General features: G+C 36.8%; 1 protein-coding gene across 1 annotated transcript in view; it reads right to left on the bottom strand.

Annotated features, from left to right (window-relative positions):
• Positions 1 to 2,890: 2,890 nt before the first annotated feature.
• Positions 2,891 to 22,397, bottom strand: part of LOC137643765 (pleckstrin homology domain-containing family H member 1-like) — a 170,255-nt gene continuing 150,748 nt past the window's right edge. The window contains exons 2-4 of the mRNA XM_068376453.1: positions 15,966 to 16,139; positions 10,814 to 10,897; positions 2,891 to 3,118 (exon numbers count right to left, since the gene is read on the bottom strand). Of these exons, the coding sequence (XP_068232554.1) occupies positions 2,891 to 3,118; positions 10,814 to 10,897; positions 15,966 to 16,130 (477 nt within the window). The 5' untranslated portion in view covers positions 16,131 to 16,139. The remainder of the gene's footprint in view (positions 3,119 to 10,813; positions 10,898 to 15,965; positions 16,140 to 22,397) is intronic.

Raw genomic sequence — 22,397 nt, 5'->3', positions numbered from 1 at the left:
TAAACAAAACGATTTATGTGCGATTCTAATTATGCATGTATTACGTACTACATACATTGGAACCTTCATAAATGATTGATTTATGATACCTATGCATAGCAAGCCATATTCATAAGCGGAATTCGTAACTATAGTCAATTTTTTTTAGCGAGGCGGATTTGCACCGACTCGCAGCAGTGCCCTTTTAGCTTGGAAAAGTTTCCTGATCGCTGATTGGTTAGACAAAATAATTCTAACCAATCAGGGATCAGGAAACTTTTTCGAGCTAAAAGGGCACCGCTGCGAGTCGGTGCAAATGCGCCTCATTAAAATAAATTGAGTATAGAAGCTAATACAAGATCATCAAATTTTTCCAATAGTACATTAGATTATCTAAAATTGGATTCTAAGCCATATTTCAAATGAGCTTCTAAAATATGCATTAATAAACTTTGAATTTTTGGTACTTTGAAACGTTTTATGATAGACAATTATATATAAAATATATGTTAGTGGATCTAAACATAGTTTCCACATTCAACAATTTTAGATTTTAAAAATATCAATGATTGATGCAGCTGATTTTTAAAATGATATCAATTATTAATGCACTTAGTAGTATACATGATATACCATTAAAATACAGTTTATATACTGCATTAAATCATAAATAAAATTAAAATGCTGAATTATTCAAAGCCTTCTGTAATAAAATATTTTGTAAAAAACATAATATAGAACAACTGTTTCGCATTAAGGTAGACCAATTCAAAGCTATTCGATAAAATTATCTGTATTCAATCTAATCTGTAATGACAAGAGAAAACGACACCAATTGAACATGGCAAAATTCCTTCTTTCAGTTCTATAGCAGAACACATTTTTCTTACATTGATAAATTCTAATCTTCTACTCGTTTCATTGTACAGTTGCCTTCATTAATTCCGGTACACTTCCCGGGAAGCCAAGAAGACATCTGGCAGTTGTAAAATGTCGCGTGCAACGCTGAGTTTAGCGAAAGAGAAACTGTTGGCAATGCTGCCTCTAAAACAAAATTTTCTGAGCTTGTAGTCCTGTCTCTAGGCTAGGGCATAGTCCTGTCTCTAGGCTAGGGCATAGTCCTGTCCCTAGGCTAGGGCATAGTCCTGTCCCTAGGCTAGGGCATAGTCCTGTCCCTAGGCTAGGGCATAGTCCTGTCCCTAGGCTAGGGCATAGTCCTGTCCCTAGGCTAGGGCATAGTCCTGTCCCTAGGCTAGGGCATAGTCCTGTCCCTAGGCTAGGGCATAGTCCTGTCCCTAGGCTAGGGCATAGTCCTGTCCCTAGGCTAGGGCATAGTCCTGTCCCTAGGCTAGGGCATAGTCCTGTCCCTAGGCTAGGGCATAGTCCTGTCCCTAGGCTAGGGTATAGTCCTGTCCCTAGGCTAGGGCATAGTCCTGTCTCTAGGCTAGGGCATAGTCTTAACACATGATCAATAGCATTTTTATTAATTTAACCAATTGCTGTTAAGCAAAATATTGTTATTTGCTGTCAGACGTCTCATTAGTTTTCTGCGAAGTGTACCGGAATTAACGCAGTCAACTGTACCTTTCCATGAAGTGTACCCGAATTAATGAAGCCAAATGTACAGTATCACAGTAATCTCCTCACACATTTTCTTTTATCACGTGACACCTTCCAGGCAACATGCACTGGCTTCTGAAATATATATCTGCAATGTTCTTGTGTGTGAAGCTATTTGAAATCAATCCTCTTATATCAATTAGATTTCATGCAATCTGTATAACTATATAAAACTACGGGAGTCTCCTATGGCATTCAATTCGCAGGCTGCACTCAATCGTCTGCTTTGAGAGTACTGTAAATATGATACTAAAATGCAGAGAAGAAAAATCTACACTAATTTCAATCAAGTTTTTCAAGGATGTTCAATAAGCAAGTTATTAAATACTAACTTCATGAGAATACGCTGTTATAAATTTGTATTAAAAAAAGTAAATTTCTGGCAACATTTATTCCAGGATTTTTTCAACCTTTTAAAAACGGTTATATTGACGTAAAGGATTGATATTACGGTCAACAACCCGTAAAAAGATATTAACAAAGTAGGGTAAAAATTACAGTCGCCTGAATCTTATTGAAATACGGCTGAGAACAGTATATTTTTACAGACATTCCGATTAAAATTACGGTTTTTTTTTAAACAGTGGTATATACAAAACCATTTTACTGACACATACAGTAGAAAAAAAAAAAAAAAAAAAAAAAAAAACACACACACCAACTAATTTTAATCTGAAATTCTCCGTAAAAATATACTGTTCTCAGCCGTATTTCAGTAAAATACAGGCGACCGCAAATTATACCCTACTTTGTTAATATCTTTTTACGGGTTGGTGACCGTAATATCACTCCTTAACGTCAATATATCCGTTTTTAAAAAATACCAGGCAACATTTATTCCAAGAGTTTTATAGTTTTTTAACAAATTTTTAACAGTGTAACGTGACGTAATATGATGATAATTCCATCAATAATGAATTAATCCTATTAAGTAACATCTTAATCTTGACAAATGAATAACCTAGTTAATACTCTTGTCATGCTTGATGTCATGATCTGCAAAAGGATAAGTTTTATCACTTGCCACAACGTGTCTTCAAAATTCTGTGGGATTTAAAAATTTTACTGGAGAGAAGGGAAAATATTAGTTTACAGAGAACGACTTGATATAGTCAAATAACTAAGCAGGGTAGCAATATACCTTATTTAATTTTAATCTAGAAGAAAAAAGTGAGATTATTAAAAATAGTTTTAAAAAAAATTTTAATAAAAAAAAAATTAGTCATCAGAATTAGAAAAAAAAATATGCAAAACAAGAATGGTGTAAAACGATGAACGCTAATCCATCAACTCAAGACAGATTGGTGAAGAAAGAAGAAGAATTAGAAACCAAAACATTTAAAACAAGAATCAAAGAAAGACACAAGAAGCAAGTGGTCACCGAGAACCATCTTACCTCCGTATCTCGATCCTTATCGGGATGCATAGAAGAAATGTGAGCGAGGCGTCCTCTCAAGAGCTCAAGTTGGACATTACACTTGGCATTCTGCTCTCGAAGATGCGCGTTCTGGTCCTCGAGCTGTTGGAAGGAGGACTGGGTGTTAGCAGAAGGAAGACTACCTTGTCTATAAAGTGTAAAAGTGTTAGCGAACATTGAGGTTTAAGTCAAATACAGTCGCAGTAAAGATTCCGGGCGAAATAAGCCCCTCCCCCCTGATGACGTCATAGCCAATCAAGTTGTTTCCCCACGTTAGCAGCGGTCACAATCCCTCCCCCTGGTGACGTCATAGCCAATCAAGTTGTTTCCCCACGTTAGCAGCGGTCACAATCCCTCCGCCTGGTGACGTCATAGCCAATCAAGTTGTTTCCCCACGTTAGCAGCGGTCACAATACAACATGATTGGTTATGACGTCATCAGGGGGTGGGGCTTATTTCACCTGGAATCTCTGCGGCAACTATACAGTTATTGTAAGGTCTAAGTCAGTCTACATAGTTATTATAAGGTTTAAGTCGATTTACAGTTATTATAAAGTCTGATTAGATTATAGAGTTATCATAAGGTCTGAGTAGATTACAGAGTTATTATAAGGTCTAAGCCGATTACAGGGTTATAATAAGGTTAATCTAAATTATCAGTTTCCCATTAATATATTGGTTAAATCTAGGGTTAATTAACACACAGGTTATACAGAGGATTAATTATGGAAGCTAATTAGGCATACTATTGGGATATTATTTTCCTTTATCATACTTCACCAGAGGACTTTTGTAAAAAGTAGATGGTTTACACTTCACACGCAATTATTGAATGAGGATGAAAATAAGTGTAATTACAAAGTGTTCCTGATGAATTGTGTGTTTACGCGATTCTATCTAACAAACAAAATGTATATCACTTTTATTATAACACAATATAAGCCTAAACAACGGGGACTAATTTGAATATATACTTTGAACATTTTCTCAAAAGGTTTTCGATAACTTGAGTGTACATAAAAGTTCTTCATCAGCGTAAGATAATATTGCAGTGCCAGTAATGTGAGAACTTGCACCAATTTTAGCAAAATAATGTTGAGGGGATATGACTATGAAGACTATATATTATAAAGCTAAGATTCGTGGAATAAAATCTAAATATAAAATTGGACTAAAAAATCTGATTGGTCGCAAAGCATACTCAACGCTTTAAAAATTCACCAACACTTAAAAAAAAAACAGTAATTTTAATCAGAAATTCTCCGTAAAAATATACGGTTCTCAATCGTATTCCAGTGAAATACAGGCGACCGTAATTTTTACACTACTTTGTTATTATTTTTTACGGATTGGTGACCGTAATATCACTCCTTAAGGTCAATATGTTCGTTTTTAAAACGTAAATACCTGGAAAAACAATTTCAAGGATTTTTTCGTTTTTTTTTTTTCGTTTTTTTCGTTTTTTTTTTTTTTTTTTTTTTTTTTGCGGCAAATTTTTAACAGTGAAGCAAGTTCTTTGAATGAGGATGAAGTCAATTCCAAACACTAAAACTCAAGAACAAGATGCAATTAGAGAGAACCTGACCTGATATCATACAGACAGGTATCCAAAAATCATTATTTCTCATGGAATTTGGCAGAAAACTACTATCGTTTAGAGTTTAATACCAGTTTATAGGGCAAAACCTTCAACTTGAACGGTAGACTGGTATGTAAATATCAACCACAATGGCGTTTAACATCGAATTCTACCTTGGGAATATATATCCACTGGCTAGGCAGAGATTCGAACCTATGCCTCTCAGCCGAAACCATGGCTGCGAGGACTCTACCAATCGAGCTATCAAGAGAGATATAAGTTTATGACAACTCACCGTACATATTCCTACCGAATTCAGGAATCTGTTCTTAGACTTTAAATCAACCCATCAAAACACTATGATAGCGGATTGTGGCATTTAATATCGAATTATACCTTGGGAATGTATATTCATTTATGATAACAGCTTCTGACTGGGCAGAGATTCGAACCTATGCCTCCTAGCCGAAACCATGGCTGCGAGAACTCTACCAATCGAGCTATCAAGAGAGATATAAGTTTATGACAACTCACCGTACATATTCCTGTCGAATTCAGGAATCTGTTTTTAGACTTAAAATCATTCCATCTCCACAATGATAGCAGATTAGTGAGTTTGCAACACGTCTCACTGCCATTAAAACTCTATAATAGTTTTAATCTCTTTGAGAATAAAAACTGTTAATTTCATGAATATCAATTCTGGCAGATGGAGACTCAACATTTACGTGGCTGAACCGAAGGTCAGAGTCATATATAACAGGTTAAAGTTCAAATGGGAATAGGTCAACCACGCCAACAGTGTGCTATAAAAAATGTATCTAACTGCATTTCTCTGGTATAATAAATCTTTAAGCCCTTGTTTATAGATCACATATACCATATCCTTTATTTGTTATTTTATATATAATTATTTGCCTTTATTCTCAATTCTAGTTAACAAATGTTCTATGGGATTAAATACAGATTGAAGCTGGCATATGTATTATGGGAATAAGTAAGGACTGAATTATAAATTTTTCAGAATTTTGTCCATGTAGTCTGGCACTTGGACCAGGGAGACCATTCAGTGGTTTCTAAATTTCACAACTACATAATTTTACAGAATGTACTTATGTATATACGTCAAATGGTTAATAATTGGTCAAGTTTTTCTGTAATTCACAATTTGCCTTACAGGCAAAAGAACATTGTTTATATAATATTTTGCTATTATTTCATCCTGATTTTCCAACTAGGGTAATAATAATAATCATAATAATAATAACTGCGGAGGTAGCAGCAGGGAATTCAGTAGGGGATTCAGCATTATGAAGCTTCATCTGTGGTGGATAACGGGGGAGGGTGGGCTGTGGCACCCAAACAGTACCAGCTGAACTCGGTTGAGTCCCTTGTCAGGCTGGGAGGAACGTAGAGAGTGGAGGTCCCCTTTTTGTTTTTGTTTCATTTGTTGATGTCGGCTACCCCCCAAAATTGGGGGAAGTGCCTTGGTATATGGATGGATGGAATAATAATAATAATAATACTAATAATAATAATAATACCAAAGCTTTGCATTGCAGGCCAGATTAGTTCTTTATCCAATCTTTAATCAATTTTCCAGAGGTAAAACAAATGAAATATTTCGAATATATATTTGGTGTTCATGATACTTTTAATATTCATCATCATCATCATCATCAACTCCTACGCCTATTGACGCAAAGGGCCTCGGTTACATTTCGCCAGTCGTCTCTATCTTGAGCTTTTAACTCGATACTTCTCCACATCATCATCTCCCACTTCACGCTTCATCGTTCTCAGCCATGTAGCCTTGGGTCTTCCAACTCTTCTAGTGCCTTATGGAGCCTCAACATACTTCTTCGGGCGGAATATATAGAATATATATCCTTTACCTACAAATCATATCTAATTTGATGATGGTATTTTTAAATTTAATTTGTCGATGGTATTTTTAAATTTAATTTGTCGATGGTATTTTAAAATTTAATTTGTCGATGGTATTTTTAAACTTAATTTGTCGATGGTATTTTTAAATTTAATTTGTCGATGGAATTTTTAAATTTATATGTTAATTCAGGCCATAAAATGGCGGAAAAGATTGAAATGGTAGAGTCTGGCGAGTTCTCCATCTAAACACAGATCAAACAGATCAGAATCGTCATCAGCTTTAATATTAAGGAAAAAATTTTAATATCGTTATTTATTACTATATAGAAAGGGCGATCCAAATGATATCTTTCCGTTTTGATTATAAAGACCGCTGATTTCTTGTGGTGACCCATGTGGTAACGTCCCTGACTGGTGAACGCCAGACGTGGGTTCGAGTCCAGCTCAAACTCGTTGGTTTGAGCTACAACCTCACCATCCTTGTGAGCTAAGGATAGGGAGTTTGGGGAAGCCTACTAGTGTATCTGCTGAATCATCAGTAGCCATTGCCTGGCACTCCTTGGTCCTAGCTTGGGTGGAGAGGGGGCCTGACCGCTGATCATATGCATATGGTCAGTGAGTCATCAGCAGCCATTGCCTGGGCCCCCTTTGGTCCTAGCTTGGGTGGAGAGGGGGCTTGGGCGCTGATCATATATGGTCAGTGAGTCATCAACAGCCATTGCCTGGGCCCCCCTTGGTCCTAGCTTGGGTGGAGAGGGGGCCTGGCTGCTCATCATATGCATATGGTCAGTGAGTCATCAACAGCCATTGCCTGGCCCTCTTTGGTCCTAGCTTGGGTGGAGAGGGGGCTTGGGCGTTGATCATATGCATATGGTCAGTGAGTTATCAACAGCCATTGCCTGACCCTCCTTGGTCCTAGCTTGAGTGGAGAGGGGGCTTGGGCGTTGATCATATGCATATGGTCAGTGAGTCATCAACAGCCATTGCCTGACCCTCCTTGGTCCTAGCTTGGGTGGAGAGGGGCTTGGTCGCTGAACATATATGGTCAGTCTCTAGGGCATTGTCCTGCTTGATAGGGCAATGTCACTACCCCTTACCTCTGCCATTCACGAGAGGCCTTTAAACCTTTAAACGAGTCATGAAACCTTGCAATAAAAAAAGGGAGAAATTAAAGGATAAATTCGGTTTTCCGATAATGGGGGTCTTCTCTCAGAAACCGGCCAGCTGGTGGCTGGAAGGATCGCCAGATGGTTCGGCTCTGGTTCACTCAACACCATCTTCGCCACAGCTGGCTCTGGTGTTGTATTTATTTTCCTTTATTGAGCTTTTCTTGCATTTGCTGTATCCGTTATTTAGGTTTTTCTTTTATTTTTCATAATATGGGTTGTTACGGTAAAGAAAAATAATAATAATAATAATAATAATAATAATAATAATAATAATTATTATTATTATTATTTTTATTATTATTTTAATTATCATTATTATTTTTATCAATATTATTATTATTATTATTATTATTATTATTATCATCATCACTGTTATCATTATTATTATCATTATCATTATTATTATTATTATTAATCTTATTATTTATTTATTTATTCATTTTTGTATAGCCAAGAACTATAGGCTACCTCAACAAAACTTCCCATTTCAATACTAGTTCACAAAACTTATAAGAGTAGCTTATAATGCATGATTAAAAGCCACACTTGCCAATCTGTGATTTGCAGATTTTAAAAGTAGCTTGTTCAAACGTTCAGCTGGACTTCAAACGTTCAGCAGGGCTTCAACGTTCAGCTGGATTTCATTAGTTTATCTGGACTTCAAACGTTCAGCTGGTCTTCAAACGTTCAGCTGGACTTCATTAGTTTATCTGGGCTTCAAACATTCAGCAGGGCTTCAACGTTCAGCTGGCTTTCATTAGTTTATCTGGATTTCAAACGTTCAGCTTGACTTCAAACGTTTATCTAGGCTCCTCAAGGCAGTAGAAGAACTAGAAGATGCAGGCCTTCATGGCTGAGGACTATGAAGCGCAAAGTAGGAGATGATGAATGGAGAAGTATTGAATTGAAAGCTCAAGATGAAGACGACTGGCGAAATCTAACCGAGGCCCTTTCCGTCAATAGACGTAGGAATGATGATAAATAACATTAGAATTTAAAAGTCCAAAGGGATTTCTTTAAATAAAAAAAATAACAGTAAATCAACAGTAAATCTCTCTGCTTCTCGAATGGACGAGTGAAGTTCTTATTCAACTGATTTCTAGTAATTCTTTTGACGGCGTTCGCTGGCAATGATGTGGAAAACAACCCATCTTCCGCTTCATTTGTACTGGTGTGGTGGCACTCCACCTCCTTCCCCTCTTTTCATCCTGTGATTCTGAGCATTAATTCTCGTTCCCCTCTGTTCCCCTCCTTTCGTCCTGGCCCCTAGCTTATTTCCATATACTTATTCCCCCCCCCCCCTTTTACCCTCGTAAAAGTTCCGCTCCTCTAACATGGAAACCTAACCCAGTCACTTGTAGGGCGTCTGACTCATTGTGTCTTTTCAACGGCTCTCTCATCTTTACCTCCACCAACCGCCAATAAATTCTTTGGGGGAGGTTATATTTTCGTCGTTGTTTGTCAGTTTTTTTTTCTGTGAACACTTTCCTGGCCAGAATTTTACTCATAGAGTAGTGAAGCTTTCAAGGATTAATTATGTTTAGACGTGGAAGTGATTCAATTTTAAAAGTCCTTGGTCAAAGGTCAAGGTCGAGGTATAGCAAAAGCATGTTCGAACTTATCAAGTTTAGGGTCAATGCAGTCGACCTTTTGCTCGATCTCGACCTTGACCTTTGATCTAGGACTTTCAAAATTGAATCACTTTCACATCTCAACATAATATATAATCCATGAAAGTTTCACTACCCCATGAGTAAAATTGTGGCAAGGAAGTTGTTCACAAATAAACAAACAAACAAATGGAGAAACAGGGGCAAAAACATAACCTCCCAACTTCGGTGGCAGAGGTCATGATCACAAAGTAGAGTATTCGATTTCAATTAGACAGTAAGGATCAATTACAAAATTGAGCATTTAATGTCAATCAGACGGAACATCAAACTTAGATTGAAATGAAATTGAATAAGTTACATTCAAATGAAACCTTAAATAGATTTACAATCAAATGAAATCTTAAGCAGAGATGGAAAGGAAATTGAATAAGTTACATTCAATTGAAACCTTAAATAGATTTACAATCAAATGAAATCTTAAACAGAGATGGAAAGGAAATTGAATAAGTTACATTCAAATGAAACCTTAAATATATTTACAATCAAATGAAATCTTAAACAGAGATGGAAAGGAAATTGAATAAGTTACATTCAATTGAAACCTTAAACCGAGATGGAAATGGAATTGAATAAGTTACATTCAATTGAAACCTTAAACAGAGATGTAAAGGAAATTGAATAAGTTACATTTAAATGAAACCTTAAACAGATTTACATTCAAATGAAATCTTAAAAAAAAAATGTAAAGGAAATTGAATAAGTTAAATTCAATTGAAACCTTAAACAGAAATGGAAAGGGAATTGAATAAGTTACATTCAATTGAAACCTTAAATAGATTTACATTCAAATGCAATCTTAAACAGAGATGGAAAGGGAACTGAATAAGTTACATTCAAATGAAACCTTAAACCGAGATGGAAATGGAATTGAATAAGTTACATTCAATTGAAACCTTAAACAGAGATGTAAAGGAAATTGAATAAGTTACATTTAAATGAAACCTTAAACAGATTTACATTCAAATGAAATCTTAAAAAAAAAATATGTAAAGGAAATTGAATAAGTTACATTCAATTGAAACCTTAAACAGAGATGGAAAGGGAATTGAATAAGTTACATTCAAATGAAACCTAAAACAAGGATGTAAAGGAAACTGAATAAGTTACATTTAAATGGAACCTTAAACAGAGATGGAAAGGGAATTGAATAAGTTACATTCAATTGAAACCTTAAAAAGAGATGGAAAGGGAATTGAATAAGTTCCATTCAAATGAAACCTTAAACAGAGATGGAAAGGAAATTGAATAAACAGAGATGAAAAGGAAATTGAATAAGTTACATTCAATTGAATCTTTAAACAGATTTACATTCAAACGAAATCTTAAACAGAGATGTAAAGGAAATTGAATGTTACATTTAAATGAAACCTTAAACAGATTTACATTCAAATGAAACCTTAAACAGAGATGGAAAGAAAATTGAATAAGTTACATTCACCTTTCATACCCAAACATAACTGTTACTGATAGCAGAAGACCAACTGACCTCTTTGAGCTTGTTGGTGACCCATTCCTTGATCTTGGCCGCCTTCGCTTCGACCTTCTTGGCATCCTGGAGGCGGAGTTGTCTCTGGAACATGAATAAACCATGAATGGGTTTCAAAATGTATTTTGTATAAATAAATCTAATTATTATACAATGATAGTGATTATAAATGACGAAATAAAAGAAATTAACAAATGAAATAACTTGATGCGTAGTTCTTTCTGGATAAAAAATAAACCATGAGATTTCAAAATGTATTTTGTATAAATAAATCTAATTATTATACAATGATAGTGATTATAAATGACGATATAAAAAAAATTAACACATGAAATAACTTGATGCGTAGTTCTTTCTGGATAAAGAATAAACCATGAGATTTCAAAATGTATTTTGTATAAATAAATCTAATTATTAAACAATGATAGTGATTGTAAATGACCAAATCAAAGAAATTAACAAATGAAATAACTTGATGGCGGAGTTGTTTCTGAAAAAAGAATAGATTAGAAAGGGTTTTCAAAATGTATTTTGATAAAAATCAACCTAATTATTAAACAATGAGTGATTATAAATATGACAATATGGAAGCGATTAACAAGAGAAATGTAGATTTATTGTATCTCAGAGTTTAGCAAACTCATATCAGTTAAGAGCATCCAGTTTCTTAAGCCAACATAGTACAAACTAGAGGAGCACTCAGAAACGCGCAGACCTCCGCCGCGGCAGATTATTTCTCGACCTTGACCTTAACATGTACAGTATTAATTGGCGGGGATTTTCATACAATTAAATATGAACCAAGTTTGAAGTCTCTGTGACGACGATGTCCAAACTTATGGCTGATTACGTGAATTGGACATTTTGCTTGACCGTGACCTTGACCTTTGACTTTGAACTTATAAAATTCATTTATTTCCAGCTTTTTACATAACAGTTCATCGTTGCAAGTTTCATTACTCTACGATTAAAATTATGGCCAGGGAAGCTCTTCACAAACAAACACACACACAAATAGGGGCGGAAAACATAACCTCCTTCCAACTTCGTTGTCGCAGGTAATAGAGACATCTTAGCAGAATTGATCATCTATAATAGTGATGATTTAGAGATGTTAGGTTCATGTCCATATAAATTATTACCTTAGGTTTTTGTTTGTTACATTTTTTTCATTGCATAAATTTAAAATTGTTTTTTTGTTTTTGCAGTTTCACAGCCGTATATTTTATGGGCATGGCAATGCTGCATTGGAGACTCAGGATCGTACACCACGGGTAGATCTCCGTCATAATTAAAATTACCTCGAATTTCAGGAATTTGAGAATTTCTGAAATGTCGAAAGCTCCAGCCACTAAGGTGAGGGGGTGACAGGAAGCTCTTGAGCTTCAGTTCGGAATTTCAATAGACTCAGGAATTAAAGATAAAAAGAAAAAACGGAAAAAGAGGAAAACAGGTAGGGAGTCAACCACAAATGCATAAGGTTTGTGTACAATGAAGCCCCGCCCACAAAAGTCAGGCGAAAACAGACTTTCTTCGAACCGTTCGAACATCACTTCCAACGCTTGTCTGTCGAACCTCGATCGACGAACTCGTTAGTTCCTTTTGGTGCTGCAGCCTCACCATCATTGTGACCTAAGAATGGGTTTGGTGGAGCCTAGAGGTCTGTCTGATGAGTCATCAGCAGCCATTGCCTGACCCTCCTTGGTCCTAGTTTGGGTGGAGAGGGGGCTTGGACGCTGATAGGACAATGACACTGTCCCTTGCCTCTGACATTCATGAGCGGCCTTTTAACCTTTAAATAAACCTATAAACCCGCCTTAGGCGAGAGAGAGAGAGAGAGAGAGAGAGAGAGAGAGAGAGAGAGAGAGAGAGAAAAGGCAGTGTAGTCACCGGTGCGAAAATGTGGTCTTTGAAAAGAATCAAAATGAGAGAGAATTTGAATATTCCCATCTGGCCTCTGCAAGGTTATGATGACGGGAATGGGAGGGTATTACTAGAAAATCGAAAAGGAGGAGGAGGAGGAGGAGGAGGAGAAAGAGGGAGGGTGAGAAAGAGAAAGCAGGAGGAGTTGAAGGAGAAATGGGAGGAGGAGAAGGAAAAAAATGGGGAGAAGAAAATTGATTGATTTCAAGTTGAAGAAGAAGAAATAGAGGGAGGAGACAGAGGGGGAAGAGAAGAAACTGAAGGAGGAGAAAGAGGTGGAGGAGAAGAAGAAACTGAGGGAGGAGAAAGAGGGAGAGGAGAAGAAGAAATAGAGAAAGGAGAAAGAAGCGGAAGAGGAGAAGAAAGAGGGAGGAGGAGAATGAGAAAGCAGGAGGAGTTGAAGGAGAAAAGGGAGGAGGCGAAGGAAAAAGATGGGGAGAAGAAGAAATAGCGGGAGGAGACAGAGGGGGAGGAGAAGAAGAGAAAGAGGGGGAGGAGAAGAAGAAATAGAGAAAGGAGAAAGATGGGGAGGAGAAGGAGAAAGAGAGAGGAGGAGAAAAGAGGGGTAGGAGAAGGAGAAAGAGGGGTAAGAGAAGGAGAAAGAGGGGGATGAGAAGGAGAAAGAGGGAGGAGGAGAAAAGAGGGGTAGGAGAAGGAGAAAGAGGGGGAAGAGAAGGAGAAAGATGGGGAGGAGAAGGAGAAAGAGGGAGGAGGAGGAGAAAGATGGGGAGGAGAAGGAGAAAGATGGGGAGGAGAAGGAGAAAGAGGGAGGAGGAGGAGGAGAAAAATGGGGAGGAGAAGGAAAAAAGCGGGAGGAGGAGGAGAAAGATGGGGAGGAGAAGGAGAAAGAGGGAGGAGGAGGAGGAGAAAAATGGGGAGGAGAAGGAAAAAAGCGGGAGGAGGAGGAGAAAGATGGGGAGAAAGATGGGGAGGAGAAGGAGAAAGAGGGAGGAGGAGAAAAGAGGGGTAGGAGAAGGAGAAAGAGGGGTAAGAGAAGGAGAAAGATGGGGAGGAGGAGGAGAAAGATGGGGAGGAGAAGGAGAAAGAGGGAGGAGGAGAAAAGAGGGGTAGGAGAAGGAGAAAGAGGGGTAAGAGAAGGAGAAAGATGGGGAGGAGGAGGAGAAAGATGGGGAAGAGAAGGAGAAAGATGGAGAGGAGAAGGAGAAAGAGGGAGGAGGAGAAAAGAGGGGTAGGAGAAGGAGAAAGAGGGGTAAGAGAAGGAGAAAGATGGGGAGGAGAAGGAGAAAGAGGGAGGAGGAGAAAAGAGGGGTAGGAGAAGGAGAAAGAGGGGTAAGAGAAGGAGAAAGATGGGGAGGAGAAGGAGAAAGAGGGAGGAGGAGAAAAGAGGGGTAGGAGAAGGAGAAAGAGGGGTAAGAGAAGGAGAAAGATGGGGAGGAGAAGGAGAAAGAGGGAGGAGGAGAAAAGAGGGGTAGGAGAAGGAGAAAGAGGGGTAAGAGAAGGAGAAAGATGGGGAGGAGGAGGAGAAAGATGGGGAAGAGAAGGAGAAAGATGGAGAGGAGAAGGAGAAAGATGGGGAGGAGAAGGAGAAAGATGGGGAGAAGGAGAAAGATGGGGATGAGAGGGAGAAAGAGGGAGGAGAAGGAAAAAAGAGGGGGAAGAGAAAAAAAGGGGAGGAGGAGAAAGAGGGGGAGGAGAAAGAGAAAGAGGGGAAGGAGAAGGAGAAAGATGGGGAGGAGAAGGAGAAAGAGGGAGGAGGAGGAGGAGAAAGATCGGGAGGAGAAGGAGAAAGATGGGGAGGAGAAGGAGAAAGAGGGAGGAGAAGGAAAAAAGCGGGGGAGGAGAAAAAAAGGGGAGGAGGAGAAAGAAGAGGGAAGAGGAGGAGAAAGAGAGTTAAGGAATAAAGGAGAAGGAGAAAGAGAGAGAAAGAGAAAGAAAGAAGGAGAAAGAGAAAGAGAGAAGGAGAAGGAGAAAGAGAGAAGAAGGAGAAAGACGGAGAAGGAGAAAGAGAAAGAGAGAAGGAGAAAGAAGGAGAAGGAGAAAGAGGGGGAGGAGGAGAAAGATGGGGAGGAGAAGGAAAAAAACGGGGGAGGAGAAAAAACAAGGGAGGGGGCGAAAGAGGGAAGGAATAAAGGAGAAGGAGAAAGAGAGAGAAGGAGAAGAAAGAGAAAGAGAGAAGGAGGAGAAAGAGAAAGAGAGAAGGAGAAAGACAGAGAAGGAGAAAGAGAAGGAGAAGGAGAAAGACAGAGAAGAAGGAGAAAGAGAAAGAAGGAGAAGGAGAAAGACAGAGAAGGAGAAGGAGAAGGAGAAAGAGAGAGAGAGAAGGAGAAAGACGGAGAAGGAGAAGGAGAAAGAGAGGCAGGGGAACTTGATGGGTTCAGAGATGGAGTAATATGGGAAATTCTAAAGATAGAAGAGACTTTGGACTGCCAATAGTAATGGTGCCCAAAGGAATAGTAATACAATTAAAATGGACTTATAATTTAATTCAATTATAGGATTAACTGTAAAATTAATTATCCAAGTAATATAGTACTTAAAAGGAAACAAAATCGAGTCAAGCTCAAACTCGTTAGTTCCTATAGTGTCTACAACCTCCCCCTCCTTGTGAGCTCAGGATTGGGTGTTTTTGTAAGCCTACCTGATAATTTTAATAATATCAATAATGATAATTTTGATATTAATAATTTTAGTAGTTTCAAAAATAATAATTTTAATAATAATAATAATAATATTAATAAATTTTATAACTTTAAAAATTCAATTAATAATAATTTTAATAGTTTTAAAATTAATGATAACTTTAATAATAATAATAATAATAATGATAATAATAATAATAATAATAATAATAATTATAATTTCATTATAATTTTAATTACTTTAATAATAATTTTAACAATATCAATAATGATAATTTTAATAATATCAATAATAATAATAATTTCAATAATAAGGATAATTTTAGCAGTTTTAAAAATGATAATTTTATAATAACAAATTTAATAAAATTATTAATGATAATAATAATAATATAATAATAATAATAATAATAAATTTAATAATATTAATATTAATCAATTTAAATTTTAAAAATAACAATATTAATAATAATAAAAATAACTAATAATTTTAGTAATTTTAATAATAATAATAATAATAATAATAAAAATAACAATACTAATGAAAATAACAATAATAATTTCAATAGTAATAATAATAACAATAATTCTAATAACAAAATAAAGAAATACGAGATAACATGCATTACCTGCTCTTCTATCTGCGTCGAGAGACTGGTGATAACAGCTTCCTTCTCCACAATCTCCACCATCTCCACCTGGATGTCGTTGGCGTCTTCTCCCTCATCTCCACCTCTGCCCGCTCCGACACCATCGCCTCCACCACCGGCACTCCACTCCAACCTCCTCTCCATCACCCGAACCTAAAGGGGGAACACAGAAGAAGAGTTTAGTGGCGAATTCCAGTTTGATGAGATTGGATACGCATACTTATTTGCACTGACTCGCAGGGGTGCCCTTTTAGCTCGGAAAGTTTCCTGCTCTCTGATTGGTTAGGATTATCTTGTCCGACCAATCAACGATCAGGAAATTTCCTGCTATCTGATTGGTTAGAATTATCTTTTCCGACCAATCAGCGATCAGGAAACTTTTCCTCAGAAAGTTTCCTGCTATCTGATTGGTTAGACTGATCTTTTCCGACCAATCAGCGATCAGGAAACTTTTCCGAGTTCCCAAGCTAAAAGGGCACCCCCGCGAGTTGGTGCAAATATGCCTCACTAAAAAGAATTGACTATAGATTGATGAGATTGGATATATATACTCAATTATGCATTTGCACTGACTCGCAGCGGTGCCCTTTTAGCTCAGAAAGTTTCCAGCTATCTGATTGGTTAGAATTATCTTTTCCGACCAATCAGCGATCAGGAAACTTTTCTGAACTAAAAGGGCATCTCTCCGATTCGATGCAAATCTACGACTAAAAAGAATTGACTATAAATATAATGTTGTGGTTATATGTTGTTGATAACGATGATTTAATATCATAAAGTTTTTTTAATCTTTTATATCATGAACAAATCTATAATATAGTTTGAGGGTGTTTAATGAAATTAAATATATTGCTATATATTATTACGTTCATGTGTTGATGATGATTTATTGTAGTAAAGTTTTTTTTATCTTTTACATTATGAATAAATTCATAATATTAAGGAATGATGATTTAATATTAATTTGATTGCCGTGAGTTTATGGACATATAAAGTAAGCTTCCGAGATTTTTGAAGTCTAATGTCAAATTCCATACTGTCTATATATATATATATATATATATATATATATATATATATATATATAGAAAAGGTATGTTGAAAAATAGAATTTTACACACCTGTCTTTATATATATATATATATATATATATATATATATATATATATATATATATATATATATACATATATATATATATACACACATATATATATATATATATATATATATATATATACATATATATATATATATATATATATATATGTATATATATATATATATATATATATATATATATAGATAGATAGATAGATATAGATATAAACAACATATATATATATATATATATATATATATATATATATATATATATATATATATATATACACATAGAATATGTGTACATACATACATATGCCTATATACTCATATTTTATATATATATATATATATATATATATATATATATATATATATACACATATATATACAGTAATATACACGCAAAAAAACTCAAAATGATATCCTTGCTTGTTCAACTGCTAATCCAACCCCCTCCCCCCGCCCCCCATGGGACCGATCATGCGCGTGTGCACACCGCGATGGTAAATAGTAAAAGTACGCAATAACATTCTTAAAAAATCACCAAAATAGAAAGAACGCGAAAAACTCTACGGGAAATCAACCCACGTTTCACTACACACGTTCGATAAACCCATCTCTTAATCACAGGTCTTACGCACGCCACCAAAAGCAACGTTGCGTGAGGTCACGCAGCGTATGGCACGAATTCGCACGAACGAATCGTCGTGCACAAACGAGGAAGGCCGTGTCGCGATCTATATGGCATGATTTAAAGCTTGGCAATGGACGTATTGATTCTCGGATGTTATTAAGCTTGTAGACAGCTTAAATAAAGGACTTGCTTATGGTTTCTTACGTCGTTTGGGTAACTGAAGACAGGAATTTTTTTTCAAGATGATTCTGCAATTGTCTTAGTTATAGAAAACGCTAGATAATGCAAAATGTATCGAAATAACTGGGATACTAATGTATTAGCCTGGCGGCCAGGCAGAGAGAGAGAGAGAGAGAGAGAGAGAGAGAGAGACTTGCACGCATGTATACTGTATATACTGTATAGGTATGAGTGTGTGTGTATGTGTGTGGAGTTCAAGTATGTGTCTTTTTGTGTGTTTGCGTGTGTGTGTGTGACTGTGTGTATGTGTATGTATGTAAATATGTATGTGTCTATATATATATATATATATATATATATATATATATATATATATATATATATATATATATATATATATATGTAGGTATGTATGTATGTATGTGTATATATATATATATATATATATATATATATATATATATATATATATATATATATATATATATATATATATATGGATGTGAGGTCATTCAATGAATGTGTAAACAAACAACCTTCCAAAGAATTGCCATAAACAAAAAGAGGCAGATACACCCACTAAGAAGATGAGGGAAGACGCGAGAGAGGACTTGAACAGTCAGTAGATTTCCCTACGGAACTCCGCCAGACATCGGAGGGGCTACGTGTCATATTAGAAGCCGTAACACAATTATCCTGATCCCATGATTAATCTAACCTATCTGAGCATCTAATATTACTAACTATACTAAGAATAAAGCTGACAGTAGAAGGATCATCTGGGGGACACTATGGTTTTATGAATTACTCTTGTAGAACTTCCAAATTTGTAGATCAAATACGTTCAAACGTTCCATCCTTCGTCTATATCTAAATTGCCTTAGTGTTGGAAATAGTTTGGTGGTCCTAGCTTGTACTGTTTCCAGTCTATCTTTATCCTTCTGATTGATTGATTGATTTTATGCCAGAAAACCTCAGATCTATCATTCAATCAGAAGGATAAAGAGAGACTGGAAGCAGTACAAGCTAGGGCTACCAAACTAGTTCCAACACTAAGGCAATTTGGGTATAGACGAATGAAGTGTTGGAAATAGTTTGGTGGTCCTAGCTTGTACTGTTTCCAGTCTATCTTTATCCTTCTGATTGATTGATTGATTTTATGCCAGAAAACCTCAGATCTATCATTCAATCAGAAGGATAAAGAGAGACTGGAAGCAGTACAAGCTAGGGCTACCAAACTAGTTCCAATACTAAGGCAATTTGGGTATAGACGAATGAAGTGTTGGAAATAGTTTGGTGGTCCTAGCTTGTACTGTTTCCAGTCTATCTTTATCCTTCTGATTGATTGATTGATTTTATGCCAGAAAACCTCAGATCTATCATTCAATCAGAAGGATAAAGAGAGACTGGAAGCAGTACAAGCTAGGGCTACCAAACTAGTTCCAACACTAAGGCAATTTGGGTATAGACGAATGAAGTGTTGGAAATAGTTTGGTGGCCCTAGCTTGTACTGCTTCCAGTCTATCTTTATCCTTCTGACTGATTGATTGATTTTATGCCAGAAAACCTCAGATCAATCAATCAATCAAAATGATAAAGATAGACTGGTAGCAGTACAAGCTAGGGCTACCAAACTAGTTCCAACACTAAGGCAATTTGGATATAGACGAATGAAGTGTTGGAACTAGTTTGGTGGTCCTAGCTTGTACTGCTTCCAGTCTAACTTTATCCTGATTGATTGATGGATTTTATGCCAGAAAACCTCAGATCAATCAATCAATCAAAATGATAAAGATAGACTGGTAGCAGTACAAGCTAGGGCTACCAAACTAGTTCCAACACTAAGGCAATTTGGGTATAGACGAATGAAGTGTTGGAAATAGTTTGGTGGTCCTAGCTTGTACTGCTTCCAGTCTCTCTTTATCCTTCTGATTGATTGATTGATTTTATACCAGAAAACCTCCGATCAATCAAACCTCAAATCAATCAATCAATCAATCAGAAGGATAAAGAGAGACTGGAAGCAGTACAAGCTAGGGCCACCAAACTAGTTCCAACACTAAGGCAATTTGGGTGTATAGGCAAATGATGGAACGTTTGAACTTATTTGATCTACAAACTCGACGACTAAGGGGACAGTTAACAGAGGCATTCAAAATTCTTAAATGAATAATAAATATGGATTACAACAATCTATTCACGCTTAGAACAAATCAGTCCGGAGGTAACGGATGGAAACTCGAATTGAAAAGATACAACACCACTCAATGTGGTAATTTCTTCACATACAAAATAGCAGACTTGGATTAGATTTCCAGCAGATGTAGTAAATAGTAACACGGTAAACGAGTTCAAGAATAAGTTAGACAAGACCATAAGAACTCTCTGAATGCTTAAAGTAAATCGCTTTACCAAAGAGCAAATGGAGTCCCCGAGGATGGACTAAAAAGTCTTTGAGACATCCAAAATCCTTGTAACTCCTTAATACAGAAGAGGACCATGAAGAAGACGGTTCTATGGTTGACGAGAAAGTTTGAGAATTCCTTTCTTGAGTAATGACCACCAGACGTCTTATTTCTCATTATAAAATATTGTTACATGATTTTAAATGGAAGTCTTCACACTGGGACTCCGGTCCGCTCTCGCTCCAGTCTCACTACGGTCATGATGAAAAAAAAAATATGCACAATAACAGGCTAATTTTCAATGCGTAAATACATTTTCTAGTATCACTGAATATTACTATAAAATCATGCTTTTTCCTTCTATTTATAATTTTGCTAAGACACTGATCGGACCGAGAATGAATCGAAAGTGTGAACACCTCAGTACCTAGACCGAACCGATAACAAACAGAGACTGGAGCGTGACCAAAACGATATTGTTAATCAATCCTTAAAGGTTTTTAAATGGCACTCATGAATGGCAGAGGCAAGGGACATTGACACTGCCCTATCAAACAGGACAATGAGATAGAGACTGACTATATACACAAGATCAGCGCCCAAGCGCCCTCTCCACCAAAGCTAAGACCAAGGAGGGCCACGCAATGGCTGCTGGTGACTCAGCAGATAAGACCTAAGGGCTCCCCAAAAGCCCCCATCCTTAGCTCACTAGGATGGTAAGGTTGCACACACCAAAGGAGCTAACGAGTCTGAGGAGGGACTCGAACCCCCGTCAGGCGATCACCAGGCAGAGACGTTACCAATCAGGCCACAACAACTCAGTCACGAATTGTTAAGGTCAAGTGGCGTGAGGATGAGATTCCAAGAAAAATTAATCGACTCGACTAGAGTTCCGGGAATATCATCATCATCATCATCATCATCATCATCATTTAAGCCTTCAAATGTCCTTTGTTGGATGTAGGCCTTCCCCAGGTTCTTCCACAGACTTCTATCGCAAGCTATTCAGTGGCACTGTTGCTTATGTTGGTCTAAGTCATCTCGCCAGCGGGTTTTTTGTCTTCCTCGGTTTCTTGTGTATCCTCGGGGTGTCCAGAAGGTTGTTCGTGATGTCCATCGGTTGTCTGTCATCCTGGCAATGTGCCCTGCCCAGTTCCATTTGAGCTTGCTAATGGTTTCAAGGATATCCAAGGATATCCGGGAATATAGGATGGGCCAATTAGAAATCAGGGGGAAAACTAAACTGTATTCTACGAAAAAAAGAATAATAGGGGATGTTCCATTGTATTCAAACCAGTACAACACAGAGTAGTGTTTTTATTCAGATTCTAAGGACGTGGGGTATATTGTATAACAAATATATTCTTCAAAATAAAAACATTGGAAAAGGAAGATTTTGAAAAGAACATGGGGGAGGGAAACTTTATACTTCGAAGATAATAAATACTTCAAAATTAGGTTCAGCAATAGAGAGAGAGAGAGAGAGAGAGAGAGAGAGAGAGAGGAGAGAGGAGAGAGGAGAGAGAGAGAGAGAGATTTAAAATGAGTAAGGGGAAATAAATACTTCAAAATTAGGTTCAGCAAGAGAGAGAGAGAGAGAGAGAGAGAGAGAGAGAGAGAGAGAGAGAGAGAGAGAGAGATTTAAAATGAGTATGGGGGAAATAAATACTTCAAAAATTAGGTTCACCGAGAGAGAGAGAGAGAGAGAGAGAGAGAGAGAGAGAGAGAGAGAGAGAGAGAGAGATTTAAATGAGTATGGGGAAATAAATACTTCAAATTAGGTTCAGCAAGAGAGAGAGAGAGAGAGAGAGAGAGAGAGAGAGAGATTTAAAATGAGTATGGGGAAATAAATACTTCAAAATTAGGTTCAGCAAGAGAGAGAGAGAGAGAGAGAGAGAGAGAGAGAGAGAGAGAGAGATTTAAAATGAGTATGGGAAATAAATACTTCAAAATTAGGTTCAGCAATAGAGAGAGAGAGAGAGAGAGAGAGAGAGAGAGATTTAAAATGAGTATGGGGAAATAAATACTTCAAAATTAGGTTCAGCAAGAGAGAGAGAGAGAGAGAGAGAGAGAGAGAGAGAGATT

Source organism: Palaemon carinicauda, chromosome 7 (assembly GCF_036898095.1).
Source record: "Palaemon carinicauda isolate YSFRI2023 chromosome 7, ASM3689809v2, whole genome shotgun sequence".
In the NCBI taxonomy this organism is placed as follows: Eukaryota; Metazoa; Arthropoda; class Malacostraca; order Decapoda; family Palaemonidae; genus Palaemon; species Palaemon carinicauda.
Note: the sequence above shows the minus strand (reverse complement) of the source record. Positions and strands in the feature narration are given on the sequence as shown.